Source organism: Pocillopora verrucosa, chromosome 14, assembly GCF_036669915.1.
Source record: "Pocillopora verrucosa isolate sample1 chromosome 14, ASM3666991v2, whole genome shotgun sequence".
Taxonomy (NCBI): Eukaryota; Metazoa; Cnidaria; class Anthozoa; order Scleractinia; family Pocilloporidae; genus Pocillopora; species Pocillopora verrucosa.
This window is the reverse complement of record NC_089325.1, coordinates 21624603-21646877: the sequence shown is the minus strand read 5'-3', so window position 1 is coordinate 21646877 and position 22275 is coordinate 21624603. Positions and strand designations below refer to the sequence as shown.

Below are 22275 nucleotides of genomic sequence, written 5' to 3'. Positions count from 1 at the left end.
AAAGATGTAATGTGGATGTAATATTACCCAAACCAACACCTATGTCAACCTGCAAAACATACAAAAACTGACACTTCCATTATTTTTGTAACATACATAGCATGAATGCAATGTGCTGCTGCTGCAAGAGACTTCCAAACCATAAAAGGCGCAGAGGGTGTAACTATAGGTATGAACAACCTTTTGATGGGTGGTAAGCCTTAGCATTGTTCTTTCCTATGAATGCATGTGTGACTGACTTAAGGCACACCCTCCTGATGAATGAAAACACCATCACCAAAAAAAAAAACTTATTTGATATGCAAATGTTGATGATATTTCAGAATGTTTAATTTTGGTTGCAGTAAGATACATTTAAGATCCATTAAGTTATTAAAACCTCTAACTGCAATTTTGTCAAAATCAATTAATAACAATAGGTAAACAAATTTGAATCTTTAATAATTTGTTCTCAGACATCCATTGATACCTCAATTACATCGCAACACCACAGAGACTAAAGATGACAAAACAAATTTACAGGTATTTTCAAGGAACTTCAAAGGCTCGCTGAAGAAATAAAAATTTCCTGTCCTTTCCTGCAATTGATAATGTTATGGCATCACTCAAAAATATTCCACATTTCACAGTGATCCTGATGTAACAAGCTTCTCCATAGCTTGGAGGACTGAATCCCCGCTCATATTGTTCAGTTGGACAGAGTTTTCCTTTCCATGATCTACAGGGATTAAAGAAATATCACATTCAGCTGGCCAAATTGTAACCCTTTCACACCCAAGATCTCAGTAATCCTTCATACTGTCTGTTACACAATTATTATGATGTTAATTTAAAAAATTTGGTATTCAAGCAACAAGTAATCCCATAGTTGATGTTTTGGGTCATTCACATCACCAGTCTGCTTGATATTGTATTAATATCATAGGGAAAAATTCTGTCTTGGTAACTCATTGGAGTTATTGGAGTTTAAGGGTTAACTTACACTAAATAGCAACAGTGTTGTTGCCCACACAACACGGACAATGAAAAAGAGACTCGAGGCTTTCTGGGCTTTGATCAGCAACTTCATTTACCAAATCAGTTTGGTTATCACTTGTCACAAGAGATCTGCATATTTTGCAAATGTATCATTTGAGTAAAGAAAGAGTAGAATTTTCTTATCTTAGTTCTTACCATATCTTGCGTACATCTTTGGTTGAATTCCACTACATTCACGAACCAAGATGGGAACTTTTGGGTTCTCTTTCTTGATGCCAATGTAGTATTTCTCCAAGAAGTCCCTGATTAGAAATTCCACAGGTTAATTAAATATTTGCACAAAAAGAAAACAAAAAAATATCAAAAAGACACAAAGGGGTTTGTTAACAAATAATCTATTAAAGTTCCACCTCATAAATTTCTGTCTGAGATAAAGAAATTTGTGAATTCTTCTACTTCTTTTCTATTTGTTATTCAGAGATTTTTTAAAACCGATTGGCACAGGGTATGTCATGTTGCAGTGTGTAAGTACCTTGAGAGTTTAGTGGTCATCAACAGCTTAAAATGTTTTTAAATGATGAGACCAAAACATGATAACGAACAGTCGACATATGATCATCAGTGATTTCAACAAACCCCTCCTTTACAACATCACCTTGCTTGAGTTGATTTCTGGTATCGCTTTAAAATGATTGTTGTATGCTATTTTTTCTGTAAGTATAATATTTGTACTTCTGGCGATCGAGTCCATAAAGAAGAGTTTCATTCGCAGATTAATTACGTAAATAGTGTTATAAATAACTCAAGTACTTCAAAATTTGGAATAATCGTCCTCCATAGTTAGTTACCTTACACCTTGACTACTCTGGGACTTCTGACACAAGTGAATACGGATTTCTCTGACATGTTTACCAAGGTTTGAACGCCAAGCAGCCGCCATTTTGATTCTTGCGGAGACTCGATTCCAGATCTTCACACGGCCTACTGACGAACTCACTCCAACCTCCCCATCCACAATACCCTCAGAAGATGCTTCGGTTGATCACACCACTCTGTCGACACCACATGGTTAGTAAAGGAAAAAACTATAACTACTAATGTCTATCAATAAGCAAGACGTAAAGACAAAGTTAGGCCAAGAGTTTATAAACTATTTCTTGATCGCATGAGTGGTTGAGGTCTGCCACGATCAATTCCTGTTGTTCAGGAATTAGGCCTGCGATGTTTCCTTTGTCAAGAACATCCGTGGACAAACTCGGTGGAAATCGAGTCGTCGATCGGTGTTCGTTTACGTAAAAACCTCACGAGAAAAATCTTCTATAAATGGGATAGAGATAAAATCAGACAAGACAGAATGATATACACCAGGATAAACTACACTTAAACAAATAATTTTGATGCTTTGTCAACGCCCTAAATCGCGGGTCATGGCAAACTCTAATCAGATTGGCGATGTGCTGATTCATGAAAGGCCTCCAGATAACAGTGTATTAGTGACAATCAAGAAGGGAAGGTATTTTCCGATGAAATATCTAGTATAAGCTCACTTTTATAGTCTTGATGTACCTTGAGTTGATTGGGTTATTTCTCAAATGTGTGACTGATTTACCGAGAAATTGTTGGAATGCTGAGAGATGGATGTGTTTCGAACGGTATCCACCAAGACTAGACATGATAAGAAATGAAGTCATTTCATTGGTACATGCTATGCTGCTTTGGAATTAAAAACTACCGCCTCCGCCGGCCGACGTTTAAGAATGTATTTAGTTCGTGGGGCGTTATACAAAACGGTGTCCCGACGATCCGGCCACATTTATTTTGTTTGGGAGTCTTGGGCCAAGTTACCACTTGCTCAGGACTTACAATTACCTACATTTTGGCCGCATCCTCTTTGAATAGGATGAGATCGGTTCCATATCTCAAATGAAGTGTAGTTCACTGAACGCCCTCGGTTCATTCCACTTTTTAAGCCCTCTTATGTGGTAAACTTAGAAATGAATAACTCGCTAAATATGGGTTCTTTTCAATATAATAAGCGGTCAGACAACAAGCAATGCACTGTGAAAGTATGAGGAGAGGTATTTTTGTTGTGAATTTGACTTATCTTTTATTCCTGAGAGCGGTAGTAAATATTCCCACACAAACTCTCACAATTTCGCCATGACTTTTTTTCGCAAGATGATCGTCTCACAGCTGGAGCTTGGGCTGCCTGTGAGGATGTGTTGAAGTTGTTTGCTTATTTTAGATGGACGTTGTTTTTTTTCTTTAATTGTGCGCGTCAGAGTACAACTTTTTGTCTTCTTTCAGCAGAAGTTCAAAAAACAAATAACAGCACGAAAGTTCCTTTTCGGTTTCCTTTATTCACCATTATTGCTGAGTGATGACATCTGGGTGTGCTTGAGTCATTGCACCGCCAGAATCTGAAGCATTCAAATCAACATTTATGATATGAAACGACACACCTACAGGAGGAACTACTGACTTTGAACTGATTCGCTAATTTCCTTCGCGGAAGGAAATATGAAGTTTGAAACTTTTAATATTCACTCGCGAATTTCTTTGCGCTTGCTAACCGCGATCGATTGCAGCCAGCAAGCAGCAGCCCTCTGTCAACAAGATAAGTAATTAGCTAGAAAGGTCAGCCGTTTTAATTTCGTAGCAAACGTGAGGATTAGCATTAAGAAACGCGGTTGACACGGAAACCACCATAGAATTCTGAATAAAAATTTTGTTAATTGGCTCATCTGACACGAAAAGTTAACACCCAATATTTCGCAACAAAGCCGACCATACACAGCGAGTCGAGATGGATCGCGCTGTATAATCTCATATCTACGTGTCTGCCTTGTGACAAAAAAATATCGATGTAATCTGAGTTCAGAGTTCAAAAGAAGCTGACAAATTAGCCAATGTACCAAAATAGCACAGGAAATCCTCTCCTGTATCAACGCCTCAGGAAACTCGGCATTTAAGGCCTCTCATTGGTCAGTTGAAATTATGCTGTTGACAATTATAAACTCGGGTTACGGTGTTATTACTATATAGGAACTTTCTCAACTGCTAATCGTCAAGGAGAGCAAAACATCCTGCAGTCTATTCTGAATCATTGGAAGATGCCATCGCGATATTTTGAAAGAGATGCACACATATTCAAAGATGAATTCGAAATTCAAGAACTTATCGGTGAGGGATCATTCGCCAAGGTTTACAGGTGCCAAGAGAAGCAGAGTGGTAAAACTTTTGCAGTGAAGGAAATACGGCTTGACGAGGGCTTCTCTTTCAGTGAGGCAGTCAGAGAGGAGATGGAGATTTGGAAGGATTTACAACACGAAAATATCGTCTCGTTGCACCAAACCTTCCAGGGAAACTCTTCCGTGCATTTCGTATGTGAAAATGTCGATGGTGGCAATTTGTTTGATGAAATTTTGGGACACAGCATTTACAGTGAACAACAAGCACGCTCTTTCATAAAACAAGTAAGATTTATTTAATCATTATTTAATTTTTCTGTTTTAAATTCATAGAACTTAGCTAATTTTTAATACTTCAGGCGAACATTTGCTTTGAGTGCTAGGTTCAGTTAGTACATAGATGGAACTTTTATTTTACGGAAAAAACGGAATTTTTAATGGATGTTTTTTCTGCCTTCTGAGAAAGAGAGATTATCTTCTGTGAAGGTTTAATTTGTAAGTGGCCTGTTCCTTACACAGGTTATTAAAACGAACGTAAGTTCCGTCAAAGCTAGTCGATTTATCGCAAATTTTTTCCCACTAAAGGAAATAAGATGCGCTGTGACAAAGCAGCACGGAAGGCAATACACCAATCTGAATGAATTTACGTCACCAGCATATCCTATGACATTCATGACCTCTGTGGTTCAAATTTCTGCCTTAAAAACGAAACCTTATAAGTATATGTTTGTTGATGAAACAAAGTCTCGATATTACATAACTTCTCATACTGAAATTACGTCGGTTTTAAATCGTTTACATGGTGCGTGAGCGAAAAATTTCGCCAGCTAAACAGTTTCGAGCAGTTTCTCTGAACCGGGGTATGGGTAAAAATTGAAGCCAAAGACTAAAAACACTGAACAATGAAGGACGCCTTTTGCTTTCAGTTATAACAAGTTCTGTCAGAACAGCATAAAGTTCACTCATCAATGTCTAATGAAAAGTAAACACAGTTTTTTTTCGATTTTATATATCGATGTCAAAACATTTCAAAAAAGTACTTGTGACAAGACAACGTTCTCAATATTGTCACAAAATAAGTTTCGCCTCTCAATGAAAGGCGTGGCGTCACAAATAATTTTCGAGCGTATAACGGAACAGCTCCGGCCTTGACAACGCCAAGGATTCAAAACAAAGTATCGAATAGCTGTAGGCGTGGCGTCACAAATAATTTTCGAGCGTATAACGGAACAGCTCCGGCCTTGACAACGCCAAGGATTCAAAACAAAGTATCGAATAGCTGTAGCCACACGCACAAATGTGACGTAATTCGTTTGTGTATCAAACGAGCTTAATCAAATGGCAGCTGGTGTGATTTTAGTATCCTGCCAAGGGTCTATGTCTAAATTGATTTCTCTTTATTTCGCAGCTTTTAAAAGCCTTGGAGTATCTTCATGCCAAGCGAATTATCCATCGAGACGTCAAGCCCGACAATCTTCTTCTCAGTCGATCCAGAATTTCCGAACAATTGATTGTAAAACTCGCTGACTTTGGCTTGGCTCGAAGACTGCCACGCGACTCTGACGTCATCGGTTGTGAAGCGAGTGGCGCGCCCCTGTTCCTTGCACCAGAGACAATTTTAGAAGAAATGATTGGTCAACCAGTTGACATGTGGGCGTGTGGCGTCATATCATTTATTCTATTGGTGGGCTACCCGCCATTTTGGAGTAGCAGCGACGAAAAATTACTACTATCTATTCTACAAGGTCATTATACTATGCCTTCGCCATATTGGGACAATGTATCAGAAGAAGCTAAGGACTTTGTGCAACGATTAATTGTCGTAAAACCCAGCGAGAGAATGACAGCTTCGGAGGCGCTGAATCATCCATGGTTTCAAATGGACCCGAAAATACCGATAAAACTCGGTCAGCGGAGGAACTTTGCAGCGGTGGTAAGCGGTGTGCGAGCAATGCTGAAATTTAGAAACATCAGCCCCAAACATCCTTGCCTCGAAGGAAATTCGGAAAAGGAGTACTGAGTGAAAATATTTCAATGAATCTCGTTATCAATAGTAGAATAACTCAGGCCAGAATGTGTGCCATCTCACAACTGAACAGAAAATACGTTTGTTGCTAAAACTTGAGAAGCAAACAAACAAACAAACAAACAAAAGAGACAATCTACAAAATCAGGACATTTTTTGTTAGTGGATACGTGTATTTATCTGGTTATACGAAGTCATATCATCATTGCTTGAAACAAAATTTCAGTTTTCTAACAGTAATTTATTACAGCCTTCTTTGATTTTTCTTTTCTATCTCCACCACACTGGTATACTAGCATTTTCACAGTTCTCTTATGTTCTATAAATATAGTCAGTTTGTATTACTTTATTACTTTATGCAGGGGCTTTCCTTGTGTTCCCCTTAGAAGGTCAATCGTCTGATTGTGCGATGCGACTACGGTGGTTGTAAAAATGATATCTGGGAATAAAATCGAACTTTGAAAGAAGCAATTTGAACCATAAGGTAGAAATTAAGAAAACTGTTTACCAAATAAGCAGTAGTAGCTATCTCTGTCCTCTTTTAAAGCACATCGCGTTGCCAGAGGTTCAACTATGTATATCGTAATTTAAAATAGAAATGTTTTGGTATTTCAAATGTAGAAGAGTGGCTCCTTGAAGACCGGAGAGTGACAAAGAAAGTTTTGGTGTCGGTTATCAGCATGACCAATAAACTAGTGAATTTGAACATCTTGTGTGTGTGTGTCAGTGTATTAGAAGTGAATTCGAGACGTTTAAAAAGAAAGAGTACATAAAACGCAGAAGTTAATAGTTCAAGTGAGGATCCCATGCCAGGATTTTAATTGAGGCTTTCGTCTTTGCTTTTGAATGAAAGCCAAGGGGTCAGTAAAAGTGAGGAACGTGACTTCCTAAGATGTACTAAGATGTACTTCGTGCACTTCCTCTCATATCATTATTACGTGCGTCAGCTCATCAGAACATAATTAGCTTATGACAATCCTAGCAATCTATTTTTCCTTTCTTTAGAGATGAAGAGACAAACAAGCAAACAATTAGGAAATAAAACTGACAAAACAATCTAAAATCTTTGCAGTCATAATGTTATTTGTAAACGAATGGAAAATCAGTGTATTTTTCGTTTTGTAATCAACCATAAAAGTATACTCTAAAAGTATATTTTAACATTCAAGGGCAACTATCTTCAAAGCGATGAATGCTAAGTGTCAATGTTTTTTAGTAAATCCACAACGAAGGTATACTCGCATTTCACCAGCTCCTTACTGGTCTGGAAAAATTGGTTACTTGTACTGCGTTAATTCTATTTGTTGCTTTTTGAATTGAGAATAAAGTTCTCTGCAATTAAAGATATATTTTCGTCGTGTAGTTCAAGGGGTTAAGTATTACCCTAGAATCCCTGATATGTTTAAAAGTCAAAATTATTATACGGCTAAATTGCTTACAATTTTTTCATTTTGTCATACTTTCAAAAGTTATTTAACGAGATTTTAAGTATCTTCGGTAAGTAAGGACTTGTCGTGAGAGAGGTTGTTTAACTAAGTTAAAATTCCCCTTTCCTAAATCGTGGTGACTTTAGCAGCACGGCTGCCAATGTTATGATGATGGTGATGAGGTAGATCCAAGCAAAGAGGCGATTAATAATCATGGCTGCCATCCTCCATTCCTCTCTCATGGTGTCTGCTTCTTCTTTCCTGAAGATGTTGTCTGTCAAAATTGTCATGTTCGTTTGCTCTTTGCCCCTGTTTTCACGTAGCTTTACTGGAACGAAAATAAATAAATTAATTAATTAATTAAGATAAATAGAATAGAATAAACCGTAGGAACTCTAACGCTCTCGCACAATGTGACGGAAAATTGAATTTCGTCGGTAGTTAACACCAGGAAGTAGACATGTATCCTTGTTTGGTAATGTTACAAAATTTAATTCAGGCACGTGTGATTCAGTGGAGAACATGAATGTAATCTGAAATTTCGCAATACTACTTATATTCGTGTTTCCAGTCATGCAATATAAATGTCTGTACATAACAATTTTTCAAACTGACGCTTCTCCGATATTTGAAGTTGCATTAACTGAAATATTTTCTAAAGAAAAGAGAGAATGAAGGGTTAACAGAAAAGTTACGCTGATGTCTTTTTCATAATAAATTTTCCATTAGATCTCAAATCGTTGTCCGTCTTTTAGACACATTATTGATCCTTTACCCGGTGTTCTGGATGTAATATCATGTTCCTGCATGTTTATTTTTTCAATGAACCGTTGGTGGTGGGGTAGAATTAATTGATGGCCACGACAGGAAACAATAAACATTACAGTCCAACCTTGACGCCACTCCTGGACGATCTGCGCTTGTCGGACACGTCCAGCGGATGTGCTTAAACGCACCAGGCGTGCGCAGTAGTTAAGGACACAGACCTATCGTGAAAAAAAGAGAACCAGGCTATTGAATACCAAAAATAGTCTCTTGTCTTATGGAGATCATAAAACATCAGTCGGGCCAATCTGAACCATTTAACACGTCTGACATATTTTGCAGAAAAAAGTATTCCTTATATAGGCGAATACATAACTAAAGTTGTAAAATGATACTTAAGTACCCTGATCCAGGCGGGAATTTGGGCTGAGGAATTGTCAGGATGGTAAAAACGAAGCATGAGGCAGGCCATTCCCATCGCCGCTGACACTTCGATGAAAGTGTAGGCATAGTAAACAGCAATTAGTGGGGTGTCTTTGGAGGTGGCAGGAAGCTTTGCCTACCGGAGAAAAAACATAGTCGACTAAACTACCCATCATAACACTTCAAAAAGAACACAAGATCTTTGAAAAAGTAATGCCTCTCGGAAATAAAACAGCTTTAGCCCGTAGCCAGTTAATCTTTTTCGTACGCGCTCAAATGTCTTAGAGGTGAGAAATTTCTCTTTCCGTATATCCCTCACTTATATGCGATAACAAAACGTTGATGCAAAACTTTGTAGGTTTGAAATAGTTTGTTTGAAATGCTTGATATTAGAATTTGATAAAAAGAATACCGTGCCACATGAAAAAATGACACATAAGAAAGGATCCTTCAGTGAGGATTTACGATAATTAGACCTACGTATGTCTCCGATCTGGATCGATGTAGGTTAAGATTTATACTGTATGAAAGGGTCTGTGAGCCTGAGTTGAAAGCATGCTCACCATCAGCATCAACAGCAGAATAGTAAACGATAGTAACACCGTGACTCCAAAAGACATTCTCTCTCCAGATTCGGGCGGCAGTAGGAAGACGAGCAGGGTTAGGACTGCAATCAGGACACATGGCAAAATATAGTTCATCATGTAAAACAGAGTACGTCTGCGTATTTGTACATGGTACATCACATACGGGAACTCTCCTTCACGACAATCATAAGTTAACAGTCTGCGTTCTGATTTAATCCCGAGTAAAGTCCATTCACCATTTTCGACGTACCTGCATTTTAAAGTAATTGATTAACATCGTAATAATTCCCCTTAAGGTAACCAACTTGAGCAATTGTCATTGATAAAGCAGTTCAAATGCTTATATGTCAGAGTGATTGCAAACGCAACTCCCAATTATTGCAGGAAGATTTTATCACTAATAATTATTTGCTTAAGAATCGAAAGTTTCGTTGAAAACACTTACGAACTTAGATCCGCGCTATCTCTCCTCGGATGAACATCTAAGAATTCACTGCTGTACGACCACGAACCGAATCTGAGCTCACAACTTTGGTCATCCAATGGGAAGAAGGTGATGTCAATTATACAAGAACTCGTGATAATCACTGGGTTCAACCAAGATACATTCCCATCGTGCTTCACGACTAGGCGAGCCGCGGTACTACGCCCGTCTGACATCGCTTCGGCGCTGAAAAAAAGAGAAGGTCTTGGCTTCTCGCGCGCCATCATTAATAATTGTTTTTTTCAAGATGAAACAATTTCTAGACTCTTTCCAGAAGGCTGATAGTTTTTCCATCACCACGAGCAATCATAAGTGCAGAGATGGAAAACTCTCTTTCGCTAACGGTCATCTCGGCCGATCATTTGGCGAGCTAGTACACTTATACTTTAGAGTTTAATATAAACTGCAAGAGATGTGGGTCTTGCAAGCTACCACTCATAATGAGGTGCTTGGAGGCTGTAGGGAGAAGTCTAGGTTATATAAATGCCAAGTGCAAACATCATAGCTTTCTAGGGGGCTAGATCGGAAGGTATACCTATTCCTCGTCCTGATAGCATCCACGTAACGTAATTGAACTAATCGAGCTTTGAATCGTGTTGCTGATGTAAAAAAGTGGTTCAGACATTGTGTTAAGTCTCACCTGTTTAATAGCACAACATCTGGTAGCCAAGCTTTTTCAGGGTTGATGATGATCTGTGTAATGTTTTCATATTCCGCCTTGTTCCAGGAAAATCTTGGATCATTCCAGTACTAAAATATTAAAAAGTTAACTAGTTTAGAAAAGTAATGATATTTTTTAATGTTCCAACTAAACTTTTAAACCGGGACGAAAGTTTAAAGGTAGCGTCATGATCGGTAATGAAAAGAGTACACTCTTCGTCCACTCTCTCCAGGTTGAATCAGAATACTTCTTAGTAAGAGAGTGAAATTGCTCTCTAGAAGCGTACACTGCTAAAATTTTCCATGCAAACATTGGACAACTCTCCTATTTTATTGCAAACGTTCACTGAGCTTAGCTTCGACAGGCAATTACTGTTCATTTCAGTGATACAACACAAAAGCAATTTTCGAGCCACCCTTCAGTCTTACTTAAATGCAAATTAACTCCAAATTAGAAGGGAACAGCTGAAAATACCATTTTATAACATAACTGTTGGGAGAGGTTCTCCCCGCGCTGATTATTGTACCGGTAAACCCACAGCAATCTTAGAATGGCAATATACCGCACACGAAAAATTTGTAACGTACACGCCTTCGGCTCATGATTTTAAAGCTTTTCTCGTATGCTCCCAACATCCCCCTTAGGCATTTTGTCAGTAAGCAGAGAGTGTGGTCTAATACTTTGATAAAAATAATATGAGCTAAAAACTGTAAATAGTTAAAATAAAACATACGATGTACATGAAAAACTTCGAGTAGTTTGCCGCTAGATCGCTTTTCTTTCTTCCGGTCAGATTGGGTTATCTAAATTTATATGATAACAGGAAATATACACGCTTTTTGATTGGCTCTAACCTGTGATCTATTGGACGACAAACACATGGATGACGTCACCATTAAAAATATTTTCTTTTTTTATCCCATAAAACAAGTAGATTCCATGTTGCTACAGGTCTGTACAGTAATAAATCAGAGAAGACGTGAAAATGTGGTAAAAACATTAGACACACTCGGCTGTGTCTAGTGCGTTACATTTTGTTCTTAATACATTTTGACGTCATCTGTGATGTATTACTAAACAGACGCACGGCAACATGGAATCTGTTTGTCAAACAGATCATGATAGCTGAATAATTCCATCATTTGCTATTTTTTGAAGGTCTCTTTTAGTGGGATGGCCCTTATTTCTCTTACCTGCCTCACCCATACGTTCGTGGTAATGACTTCGCCTTTTTCATCCTGTAGAAAAAAAAGATAGACACTAGTTCAACACTTTTGGCACGAAATGACCAATTATGAGTGGGACCAAGACTGCTGGATATAAGAAAACTATTACGAATGCCACAGCCAATCCACTATTTCCCAATTTTAACCTCTACGATATCCTTGTACACAACCTCCCATGCCAGCCAACCTAGTGAGAAGACTGGTTTTAAAAGTTGAGAACTCCCCCTCTTGATAATCCAGAGGAAGATTGTTTTAACTGAGTCCTCTATGAGCTCAAGGTAGGAAGTGAGGACTTTCTCTTCTTTAGGATTCCCTTTTCCATAAAGAAAAGGAGAAAGGTTGCTCCTTAAGTAGCTGTTAATCTTCACACCCTAATAATGTATGGATATTTCCCATGCTGTTCTCTACTAACTAACATGGAGAGTTTGATAATAAAAGGCTTCTTAATTTGGTGAAACTGGTAAAACCGTAGGGAGAAATTAGGTGCTAGTCATTCTTAGGGGTAACAGGTTAACGGTAACCTCCTTTCCCATCAATCTTTCAGATTTGTAATTTTCTTTGCCCTTAAGTAGGTGCAGATCAGTTCACAGCATACATTTTACAGCCCTTTCCCTCTGATCTGTCCAGGCTGTTGATCTTCATTGAGTCATGGCTTTGTTACACAAGTATCAAAGGAATACCTACAATGTAGTCATAAATGGGTGTATGTTGATGGACCTGTTGCCCCCATAATGTGTTACTATAATAATGACATATACCACTAGTTTTAGTACCATGTGATTACTTAGGGTGGACCACTAGAAACCTAATCAGGTTTGGCTAAGGGGGGGGGAAGGTATTTTATTTGATACCAAATTTTGGTATTTTCACTGAGTTAGAACTATTTTTCCTCCATCTTTTGGTAGCTTCTCTTTTGCAATAATGTATAAAAATAGTTTTCCTAATAAATTATGAGGAAAAAAAAAAGCTTTCTTTAAAAAACATTTTTCCCATCCCCCTTCCCCCCACACACACCCTCACATCATTTTGTTTGTAGTCTGTCTATCCCTGGATGTCAATAAGCTCAACTCATAGCAAATTTTCAAATTACTAATAATTAACTAACAAGGTTTTCTTTTCAGTTGTCAAAACTTAGTAAAAATTGTATCATGTTGAGTAGATATTACTTTTGTTAAGAACTGAGGTCATTGAGCTCATGTTTCTCATAACTGTTCCTTCATCTTTTTTACAAAAAAAAACAACAACAACAATCAAGAGTAGTTGCCATGACCCACCAAAATCCAAGGTTGGGGAAATGGAGAACACCTGACCCAGGTTTGACTGCATAACATGGTGGGTTGGGGTTAGTGTTCCCTTGCTGCCTCTGATTTAACCCCTCTACAAATACCAATACTCAAAGTTCTAAGAAAACTGGACTCAGAGGAAGAATTGTTAGGGAATATGCGACTGCTGACTCTCCGTTATTTTATCCTAAATCACAAAAATAGATATGCTTGATAACAGTTATAAAAATAATGACAATAATAATGATAATGATGATGACGATAGAAATAATTGAGAGTAATCAGTGATAAAGGACTGTGGACAGTCGTGAGCCACACTCGGTAAATAAGTCATACTCATCTGCTCTATGAATGGTAAACTGGATACATTTTAAATTTTTTAAAGTTACATGTTTAGTAGAAATTCATAGTAGTTCAGGCAAGGTTTGTTAAAACATTTACTACTCTAATTTAAGACCATCCATGCTGGCTTATTATCATGTCATTAGAGCCCTTTATTTTGCTTTTTCTAGTAAATTGAAATATAACATAAAAAACATTTCTAAATGAAAGTTTAACCTTTTCACTCACAAGATCAAGTTATTAAAAATTATTGTCCTTAATGTCTGCCATACAATTCTTTTTTTAATTTGGAGAATTTGGGATGTGATCAACTAATTATCCCTAATTAATATTTTCCTTTATTCTTGTCACTGTCTACTTGATACCCTTTTAATATTGTAAGGAAAAATTTTTTCTTGATCAACTTATTATACCTAAATGATGTTTTCCTTTATTCTCCTTGATATTCTGTTGATATTGTAATGAGAAATTTTGTCTAGGTCACTCATAGTAGTTAAGGGTTAATGGTTTACAAGCTCAGCCATGGATTTCAATGCTCTAAGAGAGATTTCATATCTCTACTTGGCCATGTAATAACCTCTATGAAACTCTTCCAGAGAGAGACCAACACACTACTCTGAATAAAATCTAATTTCTCTCTTTTTCAATTTCAATCTTCTGTCACATGTTTCACAGGAAATTGAATGAGTGAAGCCTGAAGGCAAGAGAGACTTTCAGGCATGGTGCTAACATGGATCCACTTATCTTCTTGGACAATATAACACTCTACACTGTCAAGTTTATATACAAAGTTGTTAGTATCTTCTCCTCAAAACAGATAAACAGCACTTTTCACACTGACTATGCCACATGCAGCACGTGGTACTGTGGGGCTTGAAACCAAGCTCCACTGATTCAAACTTTTGTCAAAGATTTCACAAGTTTCTTCAATTCTTGTAAAGCCCATGTCACTATAACCACCTACAACAATGATTTTTCCATTAGTGATGGCTGCTGCAGCGGAAAATTTTCTTGCATTGTTCATATCTAAAATCTGAGTCCACTGATCATTAGCAGGATTGTAGCACTCAACACTCCTTAAACACACATTATCATCATGACCACCCATTACATAGATGAGCTCCTCAAGGACAACTGCACAGTGTGCAGCTCGAGAAAATGCCATGGGTGACAGGAATTCCCATTGATCAAGGTTACATTTGTACTTCCTAACTTGACGCTTATCATCAGAATCTCCACCAATCAGGTACAGTTCTTCATTAAAGGCAACCAGTGCACTATGCGGATGGAATGGCAGGTTCTTTTCAGTAGAAAACCACTCATTTTGAACAGGATTGAAGCAACATAATGGGATCTCTGAGAAACCTCCAACCACATACAACTGACCACCACATACTGCAGCAGCATGTCGTGTTCGGGGACATGGCATCATAGGTAATTGTAACCACTTCTTTGTAGCAAGAACAAAGCCAAGGGTGGTAGAGGTTGATCCTGACCTGTGACCACCAGTAAGAACTACCACTGTCTCCTTAAATTTAAGGCATAATCGAGGCCCTTGTAACAATACATAATCTTGAAAAAGAAAAGCCCTGAGCCACTGAATCAAAATTTTCATACAGGCTGGGTTCTTTATAACCAAGTCCTCTCGATCAATGATCCTTTTAAGACTGTGCTTTGACATCGAGGAAGCTCTCACGCATTTCAGGAGCTCTGGTAGTAAGCACTCTCGCGATGCGACTTCGTGCTTAACCCAGATAATCACTGCTTCGTAAACTTCTTCCTCTTTAGAGACAACTATTTCGTCTCGTGAGATCAAGTCCTGTACCCTCTCGAAGTCCAGTGATTTAAAATCATCTGTTTTCACCACAGAGGGAAAATTTTCCATTTTGTAGGAGACTGAGGCCTGCTTCAATAAATCACAGTTAAACTGCCGAGCGAAAGACTCTAGCGCAAGGCAGTTCGTGACGCTGATTGTTCCTTCCAGGAATTTCGAGGCTTTCAATTTTAAACTTGGCAGCATCAAGAAGTCGGCCGCCATAATCAACTCTTGAGCACTCGATGAGTCAGTTTCCGCTTTCCCAGTGTACATAAACTGAATAATTTCATTCATTATGGCACCTGTTACGTTTTTTAGCTCTACGAAGCTGCTATCGTTTTCCCTGAACTCTGAGGTAAACATCGCCCGGAAGTAGGGACTGGCGGCTGTTAAAACACATCGATGAACTGGGAAGTCTTTTCCTTCGGTTTTGATCGTTGTATCGCACAGAATGTTCGATTTCCTGAGCTCGTTGAGGCTTTGAAGCAATTTGCCTTTATACTCTTCATCTAACAGACGCTCCATGCTCGCTGCGGCTTCGTTAGGACAGTGAAGTCTGCGAAGTACGTGAAGTAGTTTACTGGTCACGCTACCTGAGCTTTCACGAAACCAACCTCGTTCCCAGTGTGCTCTCTCTTCCTTTAGGAGGAATGAGGTTGCCATGATACAAGGGAACAAAGTCTAAACGAAAGGAACATTCTTTGCAGGTAAGCCAAAATTTGAACAATTGCAGAAGAGAAGCCTGAAAAACTCAGGCTTTAACGAGATTCGAGCCCGTGCCTCCAAGATACTAATTGGGATCCAAAGTAAACAAACTATCAAAAACCTTCCCGTCAAAACGTTTGTCTAAATTTGTATCAACGAAATTAAGAGATCCTCGCAGCTAAGAACACTACTGAAACGAGTAGTTGAAAAATAGGGATTTGAACCCATGACCTCTGCGACACCGGTGCAGCGCTCTACTAACTGAGCTAACAAGCCAACTGGGTTCAAATAAATGTGTTGGGTCCAAATAAACCATCCAAGTGATGCATGATGATTTTTAGATACATGAAATTCATATATTCTTAATTGATTCCTATTCTTAATTTGATTAATCCTTAAATTAACTGTCATGGGTTCAAATCTGCACGGGCCTGAATATTTTTCAGGTCCTATTTTCAACTTAGTTACTTAGGCTTACCGTGGGAAAGCCTTCTCGACAACGCGATTGAGGTTAACACTTACTCTTCCAAAAAGCACTTCCGGCGTTTATGCGCAGGTGCTGGTTACCTATAAGTAATCACTCAATCAGCCAATGACCTCTAACTGCTCCCACGGCTCGTTTTTCACATCAGATCGTAAACAATCGAAACAATTCACAGAAGTTAGGGTTTGGGACTAAACCCGTATTTAGTTTTGGTTCGACGACCCCTTCAATATACTCTAAAAAAATTAATTTTATGATAAAAACTCGCGTGTTTAAGGTGAGGAGAAATTAAAAGAACTACAATAAACCCGAGCTGTGTTCGTGAGATTGCTCCGTAAGCTTCCAAAAAGTGACGGAATCACTTACTTACAAGAGCGTACTCGTTACTGCGTTACTCCGTTTAAAAACAACCTCATCATAGTGGGAAGCCTAAGTGAAGGCCACCGTGGTTTCTTGCTTAAAAAAAAAAGATGGATTTACGGTATTTCACTGACATCAATCGATGCAATTAACAATGCGGACGGCACGCCACTAATTACATATCCTCAAGTACATGCTTCTTGACATGATTGTTATTATTACTCAACACACGCCTACATGGACACTGAAGATGGTTTGGCTGACATTTGAACTGGTTTTCACAAACAGAAAGAGTTTGAATTTGTTACAATGCTTAAATGCTGCCCTCGAGAGTTTCTTGATACATTCATTTTCTGACATTCTTTGAAGCATGTCATGTAACTAAGATATGAGCCATTAATTTTAAAGATATAGGTCATTTTAAGTCATGTAAGTGGTTATTTTCAGAGGCATTTGCAATGCTAAATTTATCAACACGGAACTTTCATTTCCATCTTGGATCTTGCGTGTTGAAGTCCTAGCCAAATGAAGAGTTTGGCTGAAGGTCAATTCGTAAAGGAGAACTCCATTCACACTGGTTGTTCGATGAAGCCTTTCTTTTTGAGAGCGGTAAGTTTTTAAAACAATTTACCAAAATATGATCCTTACTCTTGAATCTGTTTAGAAGTGATGCAGTGGCATAAAATTATATTGTGCAGCAAAAAAAAGAAACGTTTTCTTGCCCATGTTATCGATAAGAATAGCCTTTCCGATCGAGAAAGTTTCTTCAATTGTTCTCTTTGTTAGACAATTACCGGTAGCTTTGAAAAATCATGCTAGCCGGCTTTAAACTTCCAGTCAAGTTTGGACAAAGGGCTCATTCATTTAACCTCTCTTTAGTAACAATAATTATTTGAAGAGCTCTGAACGTAGGCGTAACGCTGCGTTAGCAAAAAACGCGGGTAAAGAGCACATAATAACAAAAACTGTACAACAAAACAAATCAAAACAAAAAGTAATCCATTCAAAAACAAAAAAAACCGTTGCTTTGCAATGGGTGGCAAATGATCTTTCCAAAGGGCACTTTAGGTCTCGCAAATTCTCGTCAAGTTCACAAATCCGCTTCTTCTGTATTTTATTGACTGTTATTACACACAATCAAATTTCAATGATCTGCAGAAAACGTTTTACGGCCTCTTGCCTCTAAGCTTATGAGCCTTTAGTAGGAAATCGCAATGGCCCTATTGTGGGAAACCGCAGGGCAAGCTCATTCTAAATCGAAAGGCTGTTTAGTTTAATCGATTTCACGAGGAGATTTTGTAATCTCGTGGTTTCAGCTGACGCTATATTGACTTTCACCTGAAGAAGTGCGGCCGAGTGCAACCGGTGACTCACCTGAAAATTATAGTGAAAGTTGAAAGACTAGACTGCTTTTCGATTCAGTTTTGTAAAGCCAAACTAATCATAACAGTCAAGATAACATGCACAGCTCTTGTTGTCTCGTAACAGTTCATCACAACTGAGTGAAGATCACGAGAAGCCGATGACAATCCAAATACGAAGGTAAATCATGTAAACCACCACCACCACTAGCACGGGAAAGCGGGAGTGAGCAATTTCGAACTGTTTCAAGGTTTGTATCTGATTGGTTGAGAGAGTGGCGCAATTTTTCTCAGGGAGCACAACGCTGCAAGACTTATTAACGCAAAATCAGATTACTTTGATGCTCATTAGTAAAATATCTCGAAATAGGGGCAAACCACAATAAAACTTTTCACTCACCACTTTCATCAACTGCAGCAGTGCGATGTCTATGAAAATGTGAACCACATCTGTTTCCTTGATCACAGGGCGAGCTTTCTTGTTATAGTCTTTCATAATATTGTTTCGTAGCTTCTCCTCTACGGCGCTTGCACTGCACACTAATAAGAACATTTTGAACCCGTTGATTCACTGATTAATTTTAACCCTTTGATGTTTCTAAGTCTTAATCTTAGGACTAGAACTGATTCCCTGAGCCTTCCCTAATGGCGCTGTCGATCAGTTGTCAATGTAGTGCAAACCTTTAACAACAACACTGACGACACATGTTTTAAACTCACAACTTCAGACGAGAGTAACTCGTTGATTTTTTCACTCCAGGGTGGACATACGAATTCTCCTTACTATGCGCCATACATTTCTTACAATATCAGCTCTAAGAATTTCGAGTTAAATTTAACTTATATTTTAGTTGTTGTTTCTTTTACGTCTTGCCACTTTCTGTTTAAAAGAGTGATTTTAAATCCTTGTAAAACCTTTCCCATCTGTTAAAAAAACGATGGAAAAATTTCATGAGCCCAATTGGCTCCGTGGCCTGAATTAACAACGATATCGTGTCAGCGACTCGGTTTCTTTCAGTAAGTTTGCGGAATAGAGCTTTCTGATTCATGGGATGTCCAAGTTGTAAGGAACCAGCGATTAGTGGCAGAATATCCTATTTGCTTTTGGAAACTTAGTTCATTATTGTGTCGTCCTCCTCAACGCTCTTTAAGCGATTGAGATAAAAAAATATACGTGTCTGCTATGGGTTACTTTTCCTATGAAATCTTGATCCATCGTCATTGACGCCAGGAGGTCCCGTTGTCCTACTGGTTTGCGATTTCAGGAGGCGAGATAATCTCCTGGTGTGGCTCTAGTTGTTTGCGAACCTTTATGAGCTAAAATTTAGCATTTGATTTTGGGAGGAATACAACCACTTTGAGTGAATTTATAGGGTATATAGATTTGACCGATTTTCGTCAAATTTCGCCAAAACACTCTAGGAAAAATTACAAACGGAAGTGTGTCGGGAATCTTTGATATCTGAAATATTTTTCCCGTGGCGTCCATTTACGCAATACGCCTCTCATGTTTTCAGCTACTTCAACTTAAGATGCCGATATCTAAACAACCAATCAGAATATCGAAAAAGCCCGATACGTTTTTGTTGATTGATGCCTTGTGAATAAAACTGTGCAGCCATTTTGCTCGTGCTGCGGCATCCGATACCCGATAAATTTAATAGAAGAACCTTCGGTCGTTTCACGCCTTACCGGTTCCTGACACTTCCTCAAAAGAAATGTCGCTTAAATTATATTTTTATCGTAAACTGCAGTTGTTAAGCTTTCCTGTGATAGGACACCAGCGAAGGTGGGAATTAACCTTAAAAGCTTCCAAAGGTGACCAGCTGTCAGAACCAATTCAATGTTCGTCTTTCGCACTGTCGCAGGGCTAATGCCTGAAACGTCAGCTTTAGAAACTGTTCACGGTGCCGTAATTTAAATTATCAACTTGGTTGATAAAACTACATCATTTGTAAATATTCCCCTACCGACGCAGCATCACATTTTCTTCAGACATTCGTCTAAGTTTAATCTCCGTCCCGGTAGTGAAACCATTATTATAGCCCTTAGCGCACAAAATCTATGTGCATGATACTATCGTTACTATATCATCATTTTGTCATCATAGTCCTCTCTGAATACTGTATTGGTCGCTATCGTTAAGTAAGCGGTTCGCCTCCGCAATTTTTCAGCACCTACGCTTTTTCATTTGTTTCCACTAACCGGAAGCTTGGGACAGGCTGCATGTATCATCGTTATAGAATTTATTTCTTTCCTCCACCCTTTCCTTCCCGATACGCATAAAACTCTAAAATTAGAATCTTAAATATTTGACTGAACGCCACGTGCTTGATCAGTCTGAAAAATCTGAAATTCAGCTTTTCACTTTTTCCTCGAATAAACACAGAAACACCTTTTTCAATCTATATTTTGACTTTAAAAACGTGTTTTGTGACCGGTTATTCTATTTTTTATTATGAGGGAATTTTAAATGTCATGTTGCAAAAAGTCAAACATGAAAATATAACTGTATATTGGTGTCTTATGGTAGCGACGAAAATGTTTCTGGCCTGCTCGTTATAGCAAAATTGAAACATGTAAATCTCGCTCTTCCAAGAATGCATACGTAGTTGATTAAAAATTAAACTCACCTGGGTTTTTCAAGGCAAAAGCTATGCAGTGGAAAGTAAAGAGGAATGTAATACCGGTCATCTTGAAAACGTTATTTTTAAGTCACCATCCAATCCTAAAATTATACCAATGTTGTTAATATACTCGATAGAGCTTTGGGGCTCTTCAAGAAATACGTCGTTCTAGTGTAAACCGCATAACAGGTGACCGATGCGATACTTTGGAAAATTCATTTGCTATTCAAATGAGTTAACAAAGGAAACATTGTGGAAGTAAAGAGAAACACAACATCATGACTGCGTTTTGTCACAAATTTTGTCTGCAAGATACAAGACATGCTTTTATAGTGGCGTTCGCAAAAGTGGTTCGGGTTCGGGCCCGAAGCCCTGGCCAGGTCACCGTGAGTTGTTTTCTTGACCAGAACACTTCACTCCCACAATGCCTCTCTCTCTTTCTCTCTCTACCCAGAACTAAAGATTGCACCTGAGAAATCGGGGCTGTTACCTGCAATGGAGGAATACCAGTCGCCACATCCGGGTGCAGTTATAACCCGAAATACGCCATAGTAATAATAAGACATTCGGCTTACCAGATTTAGTATGTTTTGCTTTGTTACATACCACTTTTCCCCAGTTCTATTCGTCCAAGGCAACGAAATTTCACGTTTTTTTTTTTCTTACGGTAAGTTTCGCTGGCTTAAACACGAGTTCTGACTAAATGCATAGGTCTGCTTACTGGCCAGCTACAAATGCGTGACTTTGCAGATGCTAAATTTCAACTATGAAAAAATTGGAACAGTGCACATTAAGTGATGAACGTGTTTTTGAAAGGAGATCTGATCTGTATTCATATAGGCTCTTAAATTTACTTGCAAAACATTTTCGAAGCGTAACTGTGTATTATGTTAAGTTTTGAAGCGTGATTCAGACTTAAGTAGCAGGAACCGAAAAAAACTCAGTAAGTATAATCCTCATAAAACTCTCTAATATCCAGCAACGTTAGTGAGAAAAGCAAATCTGAAATATGAGATTACGTGCAATTTATTTCACTAAACAAAGTTTTGAGGACGGATTGATATCGTTGCCGGGAAATGAAAATGGTAAAAGATGGATACATAATGAAATGGTCTGTCTCGAAATTCCTTCCATGTTAAGGTCCTCTGTCCTATGAGGGAATCGATCAGAGTTCAGGTCATGATGGGATGAAACTGAAACAAAGCAGTGTAACAACAATAACAACGACAACAAAAAATCAGTTAGGTAAAAGCTATTGAAGCGTTTAAACAAATTTAAAGAACGTGCCTGAAATAAATACTCATTGATCATCGTAGTCCGCGAGATTCAAAGGAAGGCCAATTCCATTCAGGCTGGAGAAGTAAAGATCGCTAAAGAGCTGAATCTTCTCTTACTTTTGTTGAACACAATGTACCACCCCCCCATCCCAGCTGTGGGGAGGGGGGTGGTACATTGGTACATCAATTCAAGCAGTTGACCCCTTCTGGCGCTATTTTGCTTCAAAGATGTGAAGTTATCTTCTATCAGGA

At 38.4% G+C, this 22275-nt stretch overlaps 5 protein-coding genes across 6 annotated transcripts in view; 2 read left to right on the top strand and 3 right to left on the bottom strand.

The window, feature by feature from the left end:
- Nucleotides 1-420: 420 nt before the first annotated feature.
- Nucleotides 421-2282, bottom strand: LOC131795913 (NADH dehydrogenase [ubiquinone] 1 alpha subcomplex subunit 2-like). The gene is made up of 3 exons (XM_059113526.2): nucleotides 1827-2282; nucleotides 1174-1280; nucleotides 421-718 (listed from the first exon to the last, which is right to left on the bottom strand). The coding sequence occupies exons 1-3, from the start codon at nucleotides 1916-1918 to the stop codon at nucleotides 624-626; spliced, it is 294 nt and encodes a 97-aa protein (XP_058969509.1). The 5' UTR covers nucleotides 1919-2282; the 3' UTR covers nucleotides 421-623.
- Nucleotides 2283-3716: 1434 nt separating this feature from the next.
- LOC131795911 (calcium/calmodulin-dependent protein kinase type II delta 1 chain-like) lies at nucleotides 3717-6901 on the top strand. The gene is made up of 2 exons (XM_059113523.2): nucleotides 3717-4454; nucleotides 5578-6901. The coding sequence occupies exons 1-2, from the start codon at nucleotides 4092-4094 to the stop codon at nucleotides 6187-6189; spliced, it is 975 nt and encodes a 324-aa protein (XP_058969506.1). The 5' UTR covers nucleotides 3717-4091; the 3' UTR covers nucleotides 6190-6901.
- A 144-nt stretch (nucleotides 6902-7045) lies between these two features.
- On the bottom strand, nucleotides 7046-20977 carry LOC131795910 (neuronal acetylcholine receptor subunit alpha-7). 2 transcript variants are annotated; one of them, XM_059113521.2, is made up of 9 exons: nucleotides 20753-20977; nucleotides 18520-18659; nucleotides 11736-11780; nucleotides 10522-10631; nucleotides 9843-10067; nucleotides 9374-9647; nucleotides 8791-8946; nucleotides 8398-8608; nucleotides 7046-7950 (listed from the first exon to the last, which is right to left on the bottom strand). In XM_059113521.2, exons 1-9 carry the CDS (start codon nucleotides 20811-20813, stop codon nucleotides 7733-7735), a joined length of 1440 nt encoding a protein of 479 aa, XP_058969504.2. In that variant the 5' UTR covers nucleotides 20814-20977; the 3' UTR covers nucleotides 7046-7732. The 2 variants fall into 2 exon arrangements, with proteins under 2 accessions (XP_058969504.2, XP_058969505.2); XM_059113522.2 differs by having other exon boundaries at nucleotides 8515-8608; nucleotides 20753-20973.
- On the bottom strand, nucleotides 13210-15942 carry LOC131795908 (kelch-like protein 12). The gene has a single exon (XM_059113520.2). The coding sequence runs from the start codon at nucleotides 15870-15872 to the stop codon at nucleotides 14202-14204; it is 1671 nt and encodes a 556-aa protein (XP_058969503.2). The 5' UTR covers nucleotides 15873-15942; the 3' UTR covers nucleotides 13210-14201.
- The window catches only part of LOC131795907 (potassium voltage-gated channel subfamily H member 6), a 39554-nt gene continuing 35630 nt past the window's right edge, over nucleotides 18352-22275 (top strand). Inside the window, exon 1 of the mRNA XM_066161654.1 lies at nucleotides 18352-18370. The gene's annotated coding sequence lies outside the window, so the exon portion shown is untranslated. The remainder of the gene's footprint in view (nucleotides 18371-22275) is intronic.

What these genes read in the sequence shown, in the direction of transcription:
- LOC131795911 (XM_059113523.2), top strand. Translation starts at nt 4,092, where the DNA reads ATGCCATCGCGATATTTTGAAAGAGATGCACACATATTCAAAGATGAA. An exon ending in CACGCTCTTTCATAAAACAA is followed by an intron (nt 4,455 to 5,577) that starts GTAAGATTTATT and finishes TTTATTTCGCAG; the next exon opens with CTTTTAAAAGCCTTGGAGTA.
- LOC131795910 (XM_059113521.2), bottom strand. Translation starts at nt 20,813, where the DNA reads ATGACCGGTATTACATTCCTCTTTACTTTCCACTGCATAGCTTTTGCC. An exon ending in CGAACGTATGGGTGAGGCAG is followed by an intron (nt 10,632 to 11,735) that starts GTAAGAGAAATA and finishes TTAATATTTTAG; the next exon opens with TACTGGAATGATCCAAGATT. An exon ending in AAATTCCCGCCTGGATCAGG is followed by an intron (nt 8,609 to 8,790) that starts GTACTTAAGTAT and finishes TTTTCACGATAG; the next exon opens with GTCTGTGTCCTTAACTACTG.
- LOC131795908 (XM_059113520.2), bottom strand. Translation starts at nt 15,872, where the DNA reads ATGGCAACCTCATTCCTCCTAAAGGAAGAGAGAGCACACTGGGAACGA.
- LOC131795913 (XM_059113526.2), bottom strand. Translation starts at nt 1,918, where the DNA reads ATGGCGGCTGCTTGGCGTTCAAACCTTGGTAAACATGTCAGAGAAATC. An exon ending in CAGAGTAGTCAAGGTGTAAG is followed by an intron (nt 1,281 to 1,826) that starts GTAACTAACTAT and finishes ATTTCTAATCAG; the next exon opens with GGACTTCTTGGAGAAATACT. An exon ending in AAAGATGTACGCAAGATATG is followed by an intron (nt 719 to 1,173) that starts GTAAGAACTAAG and finishes TAATCCCTGTAG; the next exon opens with ATCATGGAAAGGAAAACTCT.